Here is a 16,637-nt window from a genome sequence, read left to right on the forward strand (position 1 = left end):
GTTTCAGGTTTTATTTTAGAATTTATAAAATTCCAGTGTCATCCATACTCATGAGCCTTTTTACATGTTTGCATATAGTCTCCAAATTCCAAAGTTAAGGCCAAGGGATCATTGCTATGGAAACGTACAATATGGAAGACGTCAGAGAGGAAATGGACACGTGCCAGGGGCTGCTGCGCACGGGGGGCAGCGCTCGCTACAATCACTCCACGACCTGCAGCAGCGCGGGGGGGCGGGGGGCAAAACTGTGGGGCCCCAGGGTGCCTCAAGCCGAGCGGTGCAACCGGGGCCAAGACGGAGGCCGAAGAGGAGGTGTGGGGTGGGAGCAGGGACAGGCCCAGGCCACAGCGTAGGAACCGCGGTGGGGCAGGCGCGGAGGGGAGCGGCGCGCTCGGGGCCCCTTCCGCCCCTTGCTGCGAGGTTTCGGTTCAGCTTGGGCCTCGCAGCCGCTTCCACGAGGAGCTAGAGCGGGAAGGAGAAGCGGGAGCAGCTCGGGCCTGGCTGGGAAAGGCAAGAAGAGCAGGCCCAGCCTTCCTCCGTTCGGGCCTCGGCCCTGTAAGCAGCATGAGAGAAAGGAGGCCGGGGCCTCCTGCTTGTCCAAGAGCTGAAGCAGCTGAGGGAGGGGAAGGGCTCAGACCACAACCTGCGCAGCAGCGAGGCTGGAGGCGCCGCGGGACCTTCCCCCCRGCCTCTCTCCAGCCGGGCACAGAATTTCCCTAGCAGCTGAAGGAGCCTGGCCAGGGCTGCAGCACAGGGGCCTTGAGGAGCAGCCGTGCAGCTCCCAGTGATGCCGGGGTGCTCCCGGCCCCACGGAGGGGCAGCCAAGCCCCTGTGGCCCTGGGTGCACACTCTGCTCTGCGGGCTGGCAGGGGCAGCTGCTTCAGCCGCCGCGCCTGCAGGGCCCCCTCGGCCTCCCTTTTGAGGTAGAAAGAAGGCAAGAGCTGGAGGCAGCCCCGCCACGCTGCAGCGGCCTCGTGTGGCCTCCCCTTGGTCCAGGGCAGCACGTGCGTGACGTGCGGCCTCACCTGCCTGCCCCCCAGCTCGGTGTGGGCCCTGCACGCACCTCACGGGAGGCAGAGCAGCGGGGCCGGCCCGCGGCGCTGCCCTCGGCGGCTCCCTGCGCGCGGCCGCCTCCCMGGGCTCTGCTCCTTTCCTTCTCCGCTGCCTCTCCAGCCCCACGCAGCTTCTGTGCCTTTGAAGAGCAACTTTGGGAGCTCTGAGGTTATGGTTTAAGCTCTCCCCGCAGTCAGCTATCAGCATTAAATGAATTTTTGGCAGTTCAAAGGGAAAACGAAACAAAAAGAAAGAGGGTTGATTGCACTCTACAAAGGTAAGGTAAGGCCTGGGATCAACACAAAGGAAAGAGGGCAAACGTTTTGGCTTTAGAAAGTCAAGGAAATTTATTTCCTGAGGTCATGAGACAGGAAGTAGATTCCTAGCCACAGTAACGGAGGTCTCCTAATGAAGGCGAGAATGCCCAGTAAGACATGCTCGAGAGAGCAGAGTGCTCTGCTAGCGCTCGGGAAGCTGCAAATCTTAGCCACTTGGAGTCAATTATGGAGTTTCTAAAGAAGACACACACATTTAGTGTTCGAATCTGAGTGGAAGGCTTGTTCCAAAGGAGGAAAGAGGAGCCATCAAGAGATGAGGATGGGTCCTAGCCACAGTGACAGCTGAGGGGAGCAGGAGGGGGTTAGCACTCCAGCCACCATTAGGAGACCTCGTGGGGCAATTGAGTTGCACTCCAGCCGCTGGGTCAGATTTCGGACAGGAAGGATTTGTGGCAGGTTAGTGTCAGGTCAGCGGGCTGGAGAAGATGGTTCTGCTTCCAGGTCATTATCGTTTGGGTCCCCAGGGAAGAGTCTTGGGGGCCACTTGAGCCCCAAAGCTGGGGAAGTCTTCAGAACTGCTCATATCGGGGGCCTAAAGCAAATGAAAAGGGAACAAGTTAAGCTCCTGCCCCGCTGCACTCCTGCATCACGTGCCCGGGGCTAAGCAGCGTTTCTAACAGCCCACGAGCAGAGAGAAGGGGCAAGGCCTGTTGGGCCACTCAGGCTGCCCGGGGCCGACGGTAAAGCCGCTGGYCAACACGGACACGGTGTGTGGAAGGAGACGCAGAGCCCAGGCCTGCGCTCAGGGCCAAGCTTGCCCCTTGTTCTGCCTCAGCTGTGCCAGCAGGGCCAGATCCGAGAGCAGGACCAGGCCAAGGTGCGTCACTGACCCCATCCTGCATGCCTTCAGCAGCGGCAACACTCACCTTCTCGTTGTTGACAGTGGCCCAGGGGGCATCTCTCACCACGAAGCCCTTGGACGGGGCCTTGGACTCCTCGTGGGAAGAGGGCTTCATGTACACCTGCATCGCCTCGTTGTCCACCACATCTGCAAGCTGCAGCCACACAGCCCCGTTAGGGGAAAAAAAAGCACCCTGAAGGACACGTCCCCCAGCCGAGACCTTCCTAAGGTCTCTAACCTGCTCTACAAGGGCTTAGAACAGCATTTCTCCAGGAGGCAGAGCTGCCACCTCCTTGACTGATGTGAGCTGATGCCACATGCCTGGTGCCTCCCGCACTGTGGGGCTGGGGCCCGCGGTACGTCACTGAGGACACCAGGGCCGCCTGCAATGGGGACGTGCTCTGCAAAGCCGCAGGAGGAACCGCCAGCTAGAACTRCCTCGAGCACCCAGCTCGGCGAGAGAGGATGACCCAGCTCCCCTGTCAAGATGTGCGGAGCACTTACGTATTCCTCCTCCAAGTTGAGGATGTGATCAATAGCTTCTTCCACRTTCTCAGGGAGCCCAGTCACGGTCACGCAGTTGGGGTCAGAAGCTCCGCTCTGGGGGAAGCGAATGTCCACCTGCAACAAGAGCAACAGGAGAGGACTCAGAGCTGCCCATTTCAAATGACCCACACCAGGAGAGCAGCAGGGGAAGAAAAGCCCCCAGGCCCCATGGCGCCTGGTCCCCACCGCGCACCTTGAACTCATCCATGATTTTGCGGATGGCTTTGCCGCGCGCGCCGATGATGCGTGCATGAACGCGGTGGTCCAGAGTCACATCCTCGGACACCATCTGCTCCAGCTCGCCGACGATCTTCATGATGGCATCACGGGCAGCCTCGGCATTCTTCTCGTAGCCTGTGATGGTGATCTGGTCCTGAGCCTGGGTGCATGGGGACACGGGGACACATATGAGTGATGAGGCCCACCAATAGCTGAGCCATCTTTTTCCTTCAATTCCAAGSGCAGCACAGGGATGTCAGAGCCCTACAGTCTGAGACCACCAGCTGCCTCCTTGTGCCCCCTCTGCCCTCACCTGGCTCTCATCATCCTTGTCTGGGAACTGGATGTTGACCTCATGCTCTGTGCGTATCTGGGTGATCACAGCTCCCTTTCTTCCGATGATTTTAGGGTGGTACTTGGGATCCACGGTGACTGTCAGCTTAAAGCTTCGCAAGGCCTGGAATGGAGCAGCAGAGTGAGGAGCAGCAGCAGGAACTGTGCCGCAGCAGCGACACCAATGTCCCCCCAAGTCCCAACATTTCYTTCTGGCTCAGGTGCTCTCTGCATGTGTAGGGCAAAGTCTGCAGGGTCCTGCCCGAGGGCACCCAGCTGTGGAAAAGCATCAGTGGGGGCCCTGTGCTCTTGCCAAGACCAGCAGGAATTTCCAAGCAGCRGCCAGTCTCTTGGCTCATCCCTCACGCTAAGAGTTGGAACATGATTCCCCAAGTGAAGGACTTCTGGCACCGTGAGGTTCCCACATGGAAGTGTCTGGGAGGAACACAGGGTTGTGATAAAGCCTTGGGAAGTCCGGAGTTTCCCCACGGGAGAATCCAAACGCTCTCCCCTGTCAGCTCGCACTGAAGCGGCCTTGCCTGGCCCTCCCAGCCTTACCCTGTCTTCTTGCTCAGCCTGCAGCTCCTTCACTCTCTCCAGCAGCCCCGTCTTGGCACGGTCCAAGTTGGCAGCCAGCCCGGTGATGGTGATGACATCCGACTGCAGCTCCGGAGCAGGGACTTGGATGTTCACCTGAGCAACAGGGACYGACTGTCATCTCGTACCACTACTCAGTGCAGGGCCGTTTGAGAGCCCAGAGACTAAATTGCACAGCTAAATTACTCTTTAAGTTTGGTGTTACAGAGCCAGCTTTGCTACTGCCAAGCCATGACAGTGCTGGGCCTTGTCACAACCCCAGTCACGTACAGACACTGCAGGACACAGGAGACCAGAGGGAGCCACTTACTTCAAACTCGTCCATCATTTTGCGGATGCCACTTCCTTTCTGGCCAATGATGTAACGGTGAAGATCAAAGGGAACCTCCACCTCAATGGTGACAGGAACAAGGGCCTGCAGGGGCGGGAGCGCAGGTCAGCAGAGGAGAGCCCCCTCTCACCTCACAGCTTGCCCAAAAGAACGGCTCGCTAAAGCTAGATACGCATTCTCATAGTCAGGGCAGAAGCTCTAAAGGGAGAGAGCAGCTACAAACACTCATGCTCTGGCAACTCATGCCCCACAATGCCAGGCCAAACGACAGAGCAATAGCAGGATTTCCCTGGGAAGGGCATGGTCAGTGCCTGGCACAGGAGCCAAGGTGGCTGCAGGGTTTTATTTATGGCYTTTTGCATTGGGGCACCGTGACATCGCAGGCCTTGGAAGGCCACGAACCTGCAGCGCCTCCCTGGCTGCCTCGCACTTCTCCCTGCGGCCGGAGATGACGATGATATCGCACTTCTTGGGGGAGCTGGGGTCCCCGTCCTTGCCTTCGCCTCCCTCCTCGCCGTTCTCCTGCACCGCTGGCTCCGCCACGGGGGCTGGCAACATGGAAAATGTCAYGTTAAATGTGTGGAGCCCTCGGGATCTGCTGTTTCACCTTCCCAAACCACCCCTTTCCCCCCAAATGACCAGGCTGATGCTGAGCCCAGACTAAGGACACAGCAGGGAGCACCGGGGGTTACTTCTCCACAAATTTTAGCTAGGAAATAGCCAAGGTGTTACTCATCTCCCCCACTACCCTGCGAACATGTACCCCTGGGTATACCTGGGTTCTCCTCCCTGTCAGGGAATTTGATCTGGACACCATAGTCCCGGGTGATCTGCTGGATGCGGGATCCTTTGGGGCCCATAATGGAGCGGTGGAACTTTTGTGGGATGGTGCACTCGATTGTCACTTGAGCTTCCTGCGAGAAAGCAGAGTTGCTCTATTGCCATGCGGCCACTTTCACACTGGAACACAGCCGTCAAATCCGTAACGGACATGCGAGGACATGAAWGCTGGTTCAGTTCTTCCAGGGAAGACCTGAAAGTTCCCTAGAATCCTTCCTACTCTCTGAGGAGTTAGCAGAGGATTTCTGAACAAAGGCTGCCTCCAACCCGTGATGTTAAGGGCTTTAGAGACCAAAGCTCAAGCTTTCTATGATCCTGAAGGGTGGGAATGATGCAGAGAAAGGAAAAAGGTAAAGAAAAAGAGAGAGAGCACAAGCTGGACTGCTGGCTGCTTCCAAAACCCAGTACTGACAAGATAAGAAAAGCCAAGCAGCAGCCATAAGATCTAGCATGGAGAGACCAAGAAGGCTACAACMAAGGAAAAAAACTCCATTTCCACTCCCAAACACGCCAGGGAATGAAGAAGGGGCAATTCCTTTGTGCAGCTTTGTCCTTTTGGAGTCAATAACTATTCCCTAGTCTGGGATCTAAAGTTTCCAGGGCCTAAGTTGCCACAGGACTTGTTTATATAAAGTTCAGCTGTCCACAGGTTCAAGAACAGCCCTGCTGAAGCAGCAAAGTGAGGAAACCCAGCTCTCCTCGGACATACCAGGTCCTCGATGATCTCCTGGATRCGTTTCTTGGCTGCTTCCACACAATCCTTGGCTCCCTTGAGGGTGACTTTGTCGCTCTGGGTGCCGGAGCGCGGGAAGCTGACCATGACCCCACCGTACTCGTCAGCRATCTCGCGCAGAACTTGTCCCCTCCGGATGACGAAGTGGCGGTGGTGCTTAGGGTCAACCACCATGGAGTCTTCGACCACGTTATCCTGCCCACAGACGACACTCAGTCAACCCTGCCTGTTCTGGCGGTAATCACTAGTTTCCTGTGCTCAACAACAGTCAGAAACCACCCCCTACGACACTGTCACCACGGAGATCTTTCTGAGCTCCCATGAAGGGCAGCACATGGTTTTAGGACAAGCAGATCCTCCACCCTGGAAGGTCCTCCACACTACAGGGATGAGTAGAAGTTCTCACCAGGTTCTTGATGAGGGCCTCCAGCTCCTTCTGTGCCTCCTTGACAGCCTCCTCAGTCCCCATGATAGTGATCAGCTCCTGATCTTTGTCCTCGGAGGTTGGGAAGATGATGCGGGCCCCGGTGTTGTCACGCACCTTCCGGATGTTGCCACCGCCTTTGCCGATTAGGAACTTGTGGTACTCGGGCTTTGCGCGGAGGTCCACAGTGTAGCTCTTTGTTTGCTGAAAGGAGTCAGATAAACCAAGGAACAGGTCAATATACAGAATGTCTGTGTCCACAGCGGCAGTGTGCACAGTGCCATGCACACACACTCTGCTTCAAGAGAAAGGRGGTGCAGTCTGATGTCCAAAAATCAAAGGTATGATGTCGTAAAGAGAACATACTACCCGAAGGCATCCCTGGTGCGGAAGAGCTACCTCTGCACTCAGCAGGACKAGCGAGCACACGAGCAGAAGAGACTTCCCTCAAGGAAGGCCCCGACGCTCGCATGGGGCAGCATAACTGCTTCTGGACTGACTGCCTTAAACTGGGAGGATTCAAACACATGCACAAGCTGCAGAGGGGCTTCTTTTGCTAACAGGAATCACCAGCTAGTCCCAACACATGGCAAGGTCCTGCAACCAGGGGCTCCCAAACCCAGGYACATGCAGTGAAATGGAAGACCTGTGGCAATAGCTGGAACTTGGGAGATGAAAGAAAAATTCATAGGAAGGGAGATAAGATAGGGAGATATGTATGGAAGGCTGTTTCGGGGCAGTGTAGTTACCTAACAGCATTTAAACCCTAGGAGTGGAGGGCCTTAGGGCTTTTTAACACATTGCCAGCCTGTAAAAAGAAGTGTGAGAGCAATTTCTTCTGCCTGCGGGGGTGGAACTCATTGTCATAGGGATGGAAGCACATTTTTCTTTCAATTGTCCTCAAATCCCTCAAAAGATGAYGGAGCTGTCCAATGCTAGAGGCTTCCCAGCAGGCAGAGGGGATTATTTCAACCTCAGAAGASAAAGGACAAGCCAAATCAAACCAACGTGCTGCTTCCCCGAGACAGGACTAACCTTCTCCTCCGCCAGGTGCAGCAGCTGCTTTTTGGCTTTCTCCACATCCTGGGCCGGGCCCCTGATGGTCACAGTGTCGCTGCCAGAGCCTTCGGTGGGGAAGTGAATGTGGACCCCGCCACACTCCTCCATGATGGAGCGGATGAAGCGGCCTTTGGCGCCAATGAGGGAATTGTGCAGCTTGGAGGGAATCGACACCTCCACCTCTGTGATGTTGGCCTGAAAGAGAGCAGGGCCAGTGAGGCAGCTGCAGGACCGTGTTCATCCTGGCTTAGCTTAGCACACGACCTCTGCGCCGCTGGTTTGTACAGACAGCTGTACAAAACGTCTGACAGAGAGGTTTCAGACTGCTGACAGAGGAGCAGCCAGAGACAGGAGGAACAGCACCACGCCACAGTTAGTTGTAAAAGACCAATATCCCTTCCCCAAGAAAAAGACGACACCATAAATGCAAAATCATTCTCTGATAAAAAAGAATGACTGCACCTGCCTCCAGGAGTCCACGTGGAGGGGCAGGAGCTGCTGAGAGCTAGCGCATTATGTGGGAGATGCGGGTGCAGATGAGCAAGCTTCCAACACCTCTCGGAGCAAGTGCAGGAGTCTGCTCTGGTAACCTGTGAGCCACTAGCGTGGCTGTTGTGGAGAGTCTGTCCTGGGAGACGACTCTCCCATCACAAGGCTTTCGTGTTAACAACAGAGTTCGGACCGTTGCTTCGTTCAAGGTGAGCTGTCCCCGTTAATGCTGAGGGTTTTAGTCTCCTTGAGCTCCGTGAGAGCGCTGCCTTCCCTAGCTCACCCACACACTTCAGAGGGACAGCCCTACCTGCATCCTGGCAAGCTGGATGAAGAGGCTTCTCTGAAAAAAACTGCCAGATGACACAGGCCTAAATCAGAGCTCTCTGGACAAGGAGCTATAGGCAGCTTTTGCTAAGAATTTGGGTTTAAGTCCAAAAATGCCCTGAGGTGCACTTTTCGGTTCCTCTCTGTCCTTCCCCAGCCAGTTCTTCTCTATGCCTTTCAGCAACACTTTCAGGTTCCTCCTCTGCAGCAGGGCAGTCGCTTCACTTACCAGCTCCTTCTGGATGGCAAGGATTCTGTGGCGAGCTGCTTCACAGTTTGCTCTCTTGCCTGTGATAACAATTGTCTCCGAGTTGCTGTTCTCTGCCGGGAGATCAATTTTGGTGTTGCTTTCTTCACGAATCTGCCACAAACAGAAAACTAAYTTCAGAGATGTCCCACATCAGAAGGAAGTCCTTGGAGGTTACATTTCAACAAAGAGCAGGAGGCCACAGCAAGTGGGGATTTAGCTGCAGGCAGAGACCATGCTGAGCCCTACAGACAGGAAAGCTATCTCACCTTCTTGATATTGGCACCTCCTTTCCCTATGATGTTCTTGTGGAATTGTTTGAAGATGGGGACAGAAATAGAAAAGCTGTTTTCAACCTAAGGGAGAAAGAAAAGGACAACTGAAGATCACCCTGTCAGCCAAGGCAGGCCTTGTCCCAGGAACATATTAAATGCAAGTTCTTGACAATAGGCTAAGACTCAAGTTCTCTGTAGAAGAGACTTGCAAGGAGAAGCAAAAGTGTGTCCCAAGCCATGYTGTCTTCAAATAAGAGGCATTATCCTCTTGCCCAGAACTGTATGCAGAGTATCTTTCAGTCCCAGCTAAGCTACGGTGACAATGCAGTTGTACCACCTAGATGTGCAGGACAGAACACACAAAACTCCTCTTACCAGGTCTGCCACCATCTTTTGCATGTACTTGGTGCACTTCTCCACCTCATTCTTGGGACCTCTAAGTTGGACGATGTCGCTCTTGTGTGCTGGGTCTGGGAAGTTTATGATAACCTGCAAGAAGAGGTCATTTAAAGGCAAAACTCAAGCAAATGCAAGAACTGCTGTGTGTCGGGCATGTGCAAAAGCCTGGGATCCTACACATCCTCCGTCCCATTTGCAACAGCGCAGCCACACTAGCAACTTGTCGCCAAGAGAGCAGTCTTCTCGTACTTCTTAGATACRGAGTCATTAAGTTTATAGCTTCAACTATATTAAGACTTTTACCRGAGTAGAAACACCCCTTCTGGGTTCTCCATCCCCTGGAACCCCTCACCTCTGGGAATTTCTCCCGGATTTCCCGGATSCGCTCGCCCTTTTGCCCAATGATGGTCCGGTGGAATTTCTGCTCAATGATAAGGTCCTTGGTGCGTTCATTTTCCTGATGAGGATAGAGATTACAGTCAGGTTGGCAGCAGGAGAGCCACACAGCTTTAGCTACCAGTTTGCTGCCTCCACARTTTTACTCTTCACCAGGATCTGTTCTCCCTATACAAAATTTTAGATTGCCAGAGAGGGGATATGCAAAGGTTCAGAGGAACAGATCTGTGAGCAGGAACTTTGCCAGCATGCCCAAGAGCTCAGCGGGTGAAGAGGACACAGGGGAACACAAGGGCCCTAACTCTGCAGCCTCCCAAGCATCATGTCCCACTCACCATACGGGAAGCGAGTTCCAGCAGCTCTTTTTTGGCCTGTTGGACCCCCTGTGGGTCTCCTTCAATTCTGATCAGGTTGCTCTTCTCGTTGTCCGGGGGAATACGCACAGACACCTTGTAGAGGTCCTTGATTCTGTTAACTGCAAGGGGAGGAATGTGCTGACACACTCCGCTACGGCCAAGGCTGGCTCAAAACCATCCCGACAACTCAGAGGTTGTTTAAACAGTTAAAGCAGCCTCTCGGTAGGGCCTGAAATAGGGGCAGCCCATCTTCACCATGGAGGTCAGTGAGARCAGCTCTGTGCTGCACAAGGACCTGTCCTCATCCTTCTTGAGCAGCACTGCATTTAGATCAGAAGATGGTATTTTCATTTCGGACACCCAATTCTTTTCTGGGGAGAAACTCACTGGGAGATTTCGACCACCCCTTCCAACCTACTGCTAAAACGTAATTCATGTTAACTACAGCGCTACCTGAAAGAAAGGAAACATTATTTCTCCAACCAAACGAAAACTTCCTCCAAGACAGAGCAAAATAATCTCATTGCTGTTCAACCTCCCAAGACACCATCACAAATTAAAGCCACCCCAAGCCTTTGCTGCCCCTTTCTCTCCTTGAGCCAGCATCGCTCTAAAAGAACAGATGAAACATGACGGAAATACCCGCCCTGATGAGCTATGTGTCTGCTAAAGATCGAGAGCACAGGAAGGATCACAGCATTTCAGAAAGGCGCCCTACTTACTGTTAGCTCCATTCTTGCCAATAAGGTGTCGGTGGAATTTGTGGTCAACGTTGATTTCTGCATAATCCATCCGGTTGATCTACAAGGAATTGTGCAGAGCTTGGTAATCCCGCACATGCAATGCCTATGTCATCATCCCCAYGCTGCTGCCTCTTCTCCCCTCACATTTATCTGGGAGTGACAGTAACATCAACTTACCAGATCCTTGACCATGACTTCAATCTGTTCCTGAGCCACATTCACATCTTCTGTAGGTCCTTCCAGGGTGATTTTATCCTCTCCTTCAGTGAATTCGATGTGAACCTTTTGGGAAGACAAGCACTCAGTGAGACTTTTGCAAGCCAGGTCAGTGGTGCTAGRCAGGCTACGCGCTCTATGAGGAGATGCTTTCTTTTCTGTGCAGGACACAATTGTGTCTGTGTTTTCAGAAACAGGCAATTTATAATTCCAGCAATATAATAGTGTCTAGAGCCCAAGGCTCCTGGAGTCTGCAAGGGCTTCAGAGAAACTAGTCACCTGGCCTTTCTCCAGATATCATGTAACTCGCAATGAGAAACCTTGCCAAACTTAACATTTGCAGCTATGTTACTACATCAGTTCTCAAACTAGTATCTCAGAAAGCTGTTTCTGAAGGGCTCGACCCATTGGCATAACTCAGGATGAGCCATGTTTACAGCAACAAAGAGAGGAACTCTCAACATTAAGATCCATGTCACTTCCCCCTTGCTTTCTCTCCTGCTACTGCACATTTATCCCTTCTACAAAGGGTGATACAGGCTAAACCCCAATGCAAAGCAGAGGGCGCAGCGCTAACCAGCTCATCCATACCTTTGGCATCTGCTGAGTTATTTTGGCCAGGTTTTGTCCTTTCTTTCCAATAATGAAACGATGAAGCCAAGAGGGGGCAGAGACCGAGGAGACGGTAAAACTGTTGGCCTGGCATGGAAAAACAGAGAAACTGCAGAATGGACAGACTGGGAGAGGTCTTCACACGAGTTCAGTTTCAATTTCTCTCAACCCTGGTAGCATCAGTGCTGGTTTCAGATGAGCAGCATCTCTAACAGCCCCACAGAGACTCCCCACAATKGCAAGTGCTAATGGATACAGCTATATGTGTCCTCCTAAGGAGGCCTACCCCATCTTGTCAGTACCTTTGCATAGACTTCGGTCAACGCTTGCCCAAGTTTTTCCGGCTCGCCACGCAGTATCACCGTCTCTGAGCTGCTGTCAGTGGGTGGGATCTCGACCGAGACTCCAGTTTTCTCCAAGATCTCCTGCAGGGAATTCCCCTTTGGGCCGATGACATACTTGTGCTGGGACTTCTTCACCTCCACGGCAATAGTGGTTGTCTTCTTTTTCTGCGGGGGCAGAGGCRTGGGGGCAGCAATCAGAAGAGGGGCAAGAGCAAAGGAAGGAACAGTCYGTAAACGCAGCGAAAGTCTGCACCCAGCAAACAGCAAAGCTAAGCACGATCCATTTGGGTCCTACAGCACGATCTGGGGCCCTGCACATAGTCAGCCTTGTGTTCACTGCTTCACTCAAGGGAAGGAGGAGCCCCCCGCCACACACATGTCCTTGCAAACCTCACAGCTGTCTCACCACACAGCTATCCCCCATGCAGTCCCATAGCACACCACCACGTAGGCTAGCAGCTATAAGCTGATTATCTCTGTCGAAACACAGGCTGGTACAAAGACAATCCTAACCATGGGGAAGGAGAGCCCAGCAACCCACAACAAGGATTTTCCTGGCAATGTTGGCCATGGACAATCAGTATGTGAAAATTCACTCTTCAGCAGCTTCTGCTTATTGTAACAGCACTGACAGCCCCAACAAGCGACTGCTGTAGACTTCATTGCCTAGTAACATCTCTGTGAGCAAGAGCCAAGGGAGCTTTCTGTGGTCTGCTGATTCCCAGGACACAGAAAAGCAAAACATCTCTCATCTCCCTGGTAGCATCAGCCCCATCACCCTTCTGGGGATGGGCACAGCAAGTCCCAGGGCTGTGTGCTGCAAGGGCCGCAGAGCTGACATGAGAAGGGTGCAACAGAGAGATGCACAAGCAAAACAAGAAGAGGGAGCGTGAGCAGGCGCAGAGATGACAACACAGGTTCTTATGGACCGTCCTTACCTTCTCCTCGTAGATCTTCTTAACACGAGCCACGGCCTGGGCTAGCTGCTCCTTTTCTCCGGTGAAGACTATCTCCGTCTTGTTGACGCTGGGCGGGGGAATGTTGATGCGTGTCCCTGTGTCCTGCATAAGCTCGCTCACCAGCTTGTTGTAGGGGCCAGCGATGAAGGGGTGATAGACTTTCTCCACATCCAGGCGCTCCACGGCACGCTTATCCTGGAAGAGGATGGGCAGAAGGGGGAGGCAGAAGTTACAGGCCTGGCAAAGGTGCTTGTACAGGCAGTGGCACCGCACACATCTATGCTCATGCCTGCAGTGGCTATGAGCACCTAAAATACCGTGGAGAAGCAAAAGGCCTCTCCAGATGTGATCACAGAGTCCAWGTACCTGCTCAGCTGAGATCAGCAGGATTTCGTGTCGGGCCTTCTCGATCCCTTCTTTAGTGCCGGTGATCTTGATCTGATTGCTGGGGTCATCCGGGCGGGGAATCTGGATTTTGGTCGCAGTTTTGAGCTCCAGGTCCTGCAGCTTCTCGCCGTTCTTTCCGATGACAAAGCGATGGTGCTCCTTGGGGATGGCAACTGTCGCTGAGGCCTGAAATGCAGGAACCGAGCATCTGTGAGGACCTTCCTGCACTGGTAGAGCCACAGGAACAGAGCCAGGGAAACAGTTCGATGCTGATCAGCGGTGCCCCTCGAAACAAGCACAAGCCCCTCCAACCACACTGAATCTGAGGGCTGCTACTGTACCAGAACAGTTGAACCATAGCACCTGTATTCCAGAAGTGTAAAAACCACCCTTCCCACCCAAATTCTGTTTGGTAGAAACACAGGAACAGTGCTCCAAATTATCAAAGGCTTTCAGGYCCAGATGAAGAGCTGCCAGTCATCCTGCATAAGCCCCAGAAGCAACAGCAGAGAGCAAGTGAGAGGACGGCTCAAGGATGGAGTTTATCTGAACTCTGGCACCTGCTGCTCAGCCTACAGAGAACAAGACACACGGCCCGATTCCTAGGRAACGGAAATTCAACACCAGAGAGCTATTCTGGCAGGCAGGCAGCTCGGAGAGTCTCCCTACCATTCCCTGCAAGGTGTCTTTGGTGTGACACCAGCCGAGCCTGAGAGCAGTTCTGAAGGGCCCCTTGCAGAAAAGGGGCCTTCGCTCCAGCTGCTGTTGCAGGGCTGGTTTGTAACAAGGACTGTGGATGTCTTCCCTTCTTGTTGTGTGAGTTTTTGCTAGCTGGGTATGATTGGTGATGCCAGCGAACATGCAACCACCAAGAGTAATTACACACACGATAAACTACACTGGGAGAACCACAAGACAGATGACTTGGTTTTCAACTTTCTACTGAAGGCAGCCAAGCCCAGGAAAAGCTGAGAACATAGATACACCTTTCAGAGTCAGGGCAGTAGGAGGTGTGTTTGGGGACACTGGGTCCCCAAACTGGGGACCCCCACTGGGTCTGGATCTACAGCAGAACAAGCCCAAGTTCTTTTCCAGGTGCACGTTATTAAGGGCTGGTCCCAATCTCTTCCCTGCGGCAGGCCATGATACACAGGCTGAACAGACACTGCATTAGCTGTTGCATTAACTTCGACGTTTCCCTACAAGAAGTGGCTGCCACATGTGCTGACAAGAAATGCCCTGCGATTAGGAACTCAAGCAGCAGGTGAGGAATCCAAACCCGCACAGCAAAAAGCAGCAGCAACTGAAACAACCGGGGGTTTTGGCTCCTTATCAGTGTGGCTCAACTTACACAACTCAGAAGCCTGGAACAAAGCTTTCACTCACCATTCTTTTCTCCATTTCCTCCTTTCCCGCACCCCTCTCCACTCTTCTTGACAGAAGTTTAGGGAAGGCATGGGCTCATTCACATAAACTGCTGTCCCTGCGTGAGCGAGGGGCTGCCCCCTCCAGCAGTAGCACCTTAGCACCAAGTCACCGTTTGCAAYGCGGCGACTGCAGCCTCCACCCTTCGTGTAACACCAGGGCCTGTAATTAGCTTTGAACCCTATTTTAAGCCTCATCTCCATCCCAAATTGCCAATGGGGTGCTTTGAAAACATAAGGCAAGGCTGAATTAGTCATCTAATAACACCTCTCCGGCTTATAAGCACACCCGCCCAAGGGTCTCCAAGCATCTGTGTGCCGCAGGCAAGAGCGCCGACCAAACGAAGAACAGTTAGGTGCCCTCACCTGGGTCTGCAGCCGAGCGACAATCTCCTTCCGAGCCTTCATGACAGCTTCCAGCTTGCCAGAGACCATGATGGAAAGGCCCTGATCCTTCGCGAGAGACAGCTCCAGGTGAGCTCCCGTCTTCTGCATGATGTCCAGGCAGATCTTGGCCTGCTCGCCTTCTCCAAACTGGTTCATGTCCTTGTATTTCCTCTCCTCCAGTGGCACGTGGAACACCTGTGCAGTCAAAGCACACATAACGGAAGGACCTGAGTATCTGGTAGGGTTTGGAACACTCAGCATCTCCTTCTTCCTCTGGCACCCTGCGCTTGCAATTCCCAGGTTTGTGCARCCTTTCCCAGGGGAGACACTGCGGATCCCAGGGAAATCATAAGTGCGCTGCAGCAGGACTGTCCTGCTCTTTRGGTGTCTTCCTAAAAAGCACCTTTGTGCCAAAGTGCTAGAGGGGARACAATTTAAACTTTAAATCCTGGCTCCCACCAACCTGAGTGATGACAGAAGCCTTTATGGGTCGAATCTTGCACCAGGGCCCAGACGGTTCCTGGGCAGTTTCCAAACATGGTGCTTTCTCAGGGAGCGGAGGGAAGGCTTCCTTGTAGGTTGGAGGATCATTCTCTTCTTCAGAGTTTAAAGCCGTAACTAGAATGAAGCAAATGGGGTGGTAAGATGCTCTCCAGGCAGAAAGGCCCCTCTTCATAGCAGCCTAAGTGCATTTGGGCACCAGTAGCGCGGGCAAACAAATTGCGCATTGCTATGTTTCCCACGACAGTTACGCTCACGGAGCAGCCACCTCTGGAGCACAATCAGCCTAGGCAGAGCCCAGGCTGCAGGAGACAACTCCTGCCCGACTGGCCTTGTCCAACCGTACGTTCAATTCAACCAGAGGACGGGTGCAAAAACCACCCGAATGTCAGTTAACAGAGTCACCCGAGCGGCACCCGAGCGAGCCAAGGGAGCGCACTAAATAACCCCATGAGGCTCCTTGGCGGTGCCGAGCTGTGTCTCCTGCCACGTGGGGTTAGCCGGGCCTGCTCACGGGGAACTGCCGCGGCACCACTTCCTCACCTTTCACATGCTGCTGAGCTAGGCCGCTGCGGTGTTCAGCGAAGCTCTCCTGGGTCAGAACTGCCACGGAGCTCATTGTCGACTTCCCACCCACACACAATCCGGGTTTGCCACTGCAAGAAAGGCGCCAGGCGGCGCCGCCAGCGACCCTTTAGCGATGATGACGACGCGCTGTTACTAAACCCACCCCAGTAGCGCGTTTGGAGCCCCGACRGCTGCCCGGTTTTCTCACTACGCTGGACAGAAGCTGGGAGGGCATGCGCAGCCTCAGAAGGTCACCGGCAAGSGGGACAACAGAAGTTGCTAACGCATATTGCGATTAGTCTGTGCATTAAGATGTCTGATTTTCTAATGAGTATGTGAAGGGCTGGATAGGCAACTCAAGACACTAGGTAACTCTTCCCAGAAACCATACAGGCCCGTATAGACGTTGCCTCTTTCCAAAGGGAGCTCCCACAGGTGTCTGACCTCCCGCTGCCCTCAAAACCCCTTTGGATGCTGGAGCAGCCCAGCAACACTGTCCCTGCCCCCCCCGAACAGGGACTCACCAGCTAAATGGTCAGTAGCCAGAGAGTCCGTCCTGTACGCTGCCCGTCTGTCAGCCTGCCAGCTTTTGCTGCAGAGAAAGGGATGGAAAAACACCTAAAAACACACGTACAGGTAGCAGTGTGCACTGGCGGCAGGGGCAGGGGCAGGTCCCGCCCGGCCCGGCCGCGGC

General features: G+C 53.7%; 1 protein-coding gene across 1 annotated transcript in view; it reads right to left on the reverse strand.

The window, feature by feature from the left end:
- Positions 1-1,383: 1,383 nt before the first annotated feature.
- HDLBP (high density lipoprotein binding protein) overlaps positions 1,384-16,637 on the reverse strand; it is a 24,031-nt gene continuing 8,777 nt past the window's right edge. The window contains exons 2-28 of the mRNA XM_026036387.1: positions 16,468-16,535; positions 15,920-16,032; positions 15,339-15,493; positions 14,855-15,070; positions 13,044-13,250; positions 12,657-12,872; positions 11,677-11,883; positions 11,354-11,461; positions 10,724-10,828; positions 10,526-10,604; positions 9,783-9,922; positions 9,404-9,508; positions 9,028-9,141; positions 8,647-8,733; positions 8,360-8,491; positions 7,291-7,509; positions 6,238-6,459; positions 5,808-6,026; positions 5,034-5,172; positions 4,661-4,806; positions 4,238-4,342; positions 3,889-4,023; positions 3,311-3,454; positions 2,972-3,157; positions 2,737-2,853; positions 2,258-2,386; positions 1,384-1,923 (exon numbers count right to left, since the gene is read on the reverse strand). Of these exons, the coding sequence (XP_025892172.1) occupies positions 1,837-1,923; positions 2,258-2,386; positions 2,737-2,853; positions 2,972-3,157; positions 3,311-3,454; positions 3,889-4,023; positions 4,238-4,342; positions 4,661-4,806; positions 5,034-5,172; positions 5,808-6,026; positions 6,238-6,459; positions 7,291-7,509; positions 8,360-8,491; positions 8,647-8,733; positions 9,028-9,141; positions 9,404-9,508; positions 9,783-9,922; positions 10,526-10,604; positions 10,724-10,828; positions 11,354-11,461; positions 11,677-11,883; positions 12,657-12,872; positions 13,044-13,250; positions 14,855-15,070; positions 15,339-15,493; positions 15,920-15,995 (3,795 nt within the window). The 5' untranslated portion in view covers positions 15,996-16,032; positions 16,468-16,535 and the 3' untranslated portion in view covers positions 1,384-1,836. The remainder of the gene's footprint in view (positions 1,924-2,257; positions 2,387-2,736; positions 2,854-2,971; positions 3,158-3,310; positions 3,455-3,888; positions 4,024-4,237; positions 4,343-4,660; positions 4,807-5,033; positions 5,173-5,807; positions 6,027-6,237; positions 6,460-7,290; positions 7,510-8,359; positions 8,492-8,646; positions 8,734-9,027; positions 9,142-9,403; positions 9,509-9,782; positions 9,923-10,525; positions 10,605-10,723; positions 10,829-11,353; positions 11,462-11,676; positions 11,884-12,656; positions 12,873-13,043; positions 13,251-14,854; positions 15,071-15,338; positions 15,494-15,919; positions 16,033-16,467; positions 16,536-16,637) is intronic.

The sequence above is a fragment of the Nothoprocta perdicaria genome, unplaced genomic scaffold (assembly GCF_003342845.1).
Source record: "Nothoprocta perdicaria isolate Ctin4 unplaced genomic scaffold, notPer1 scaffold_177, whole genome shotgun sequence".
NCBI classification, from domain to species: domain Eukaryota; kingdom Metazoa; phylum Chordata; class Aves; order Tinamiformes; family Tinamidae; genus Nothoprocta; species Nothoprocta perdicaria.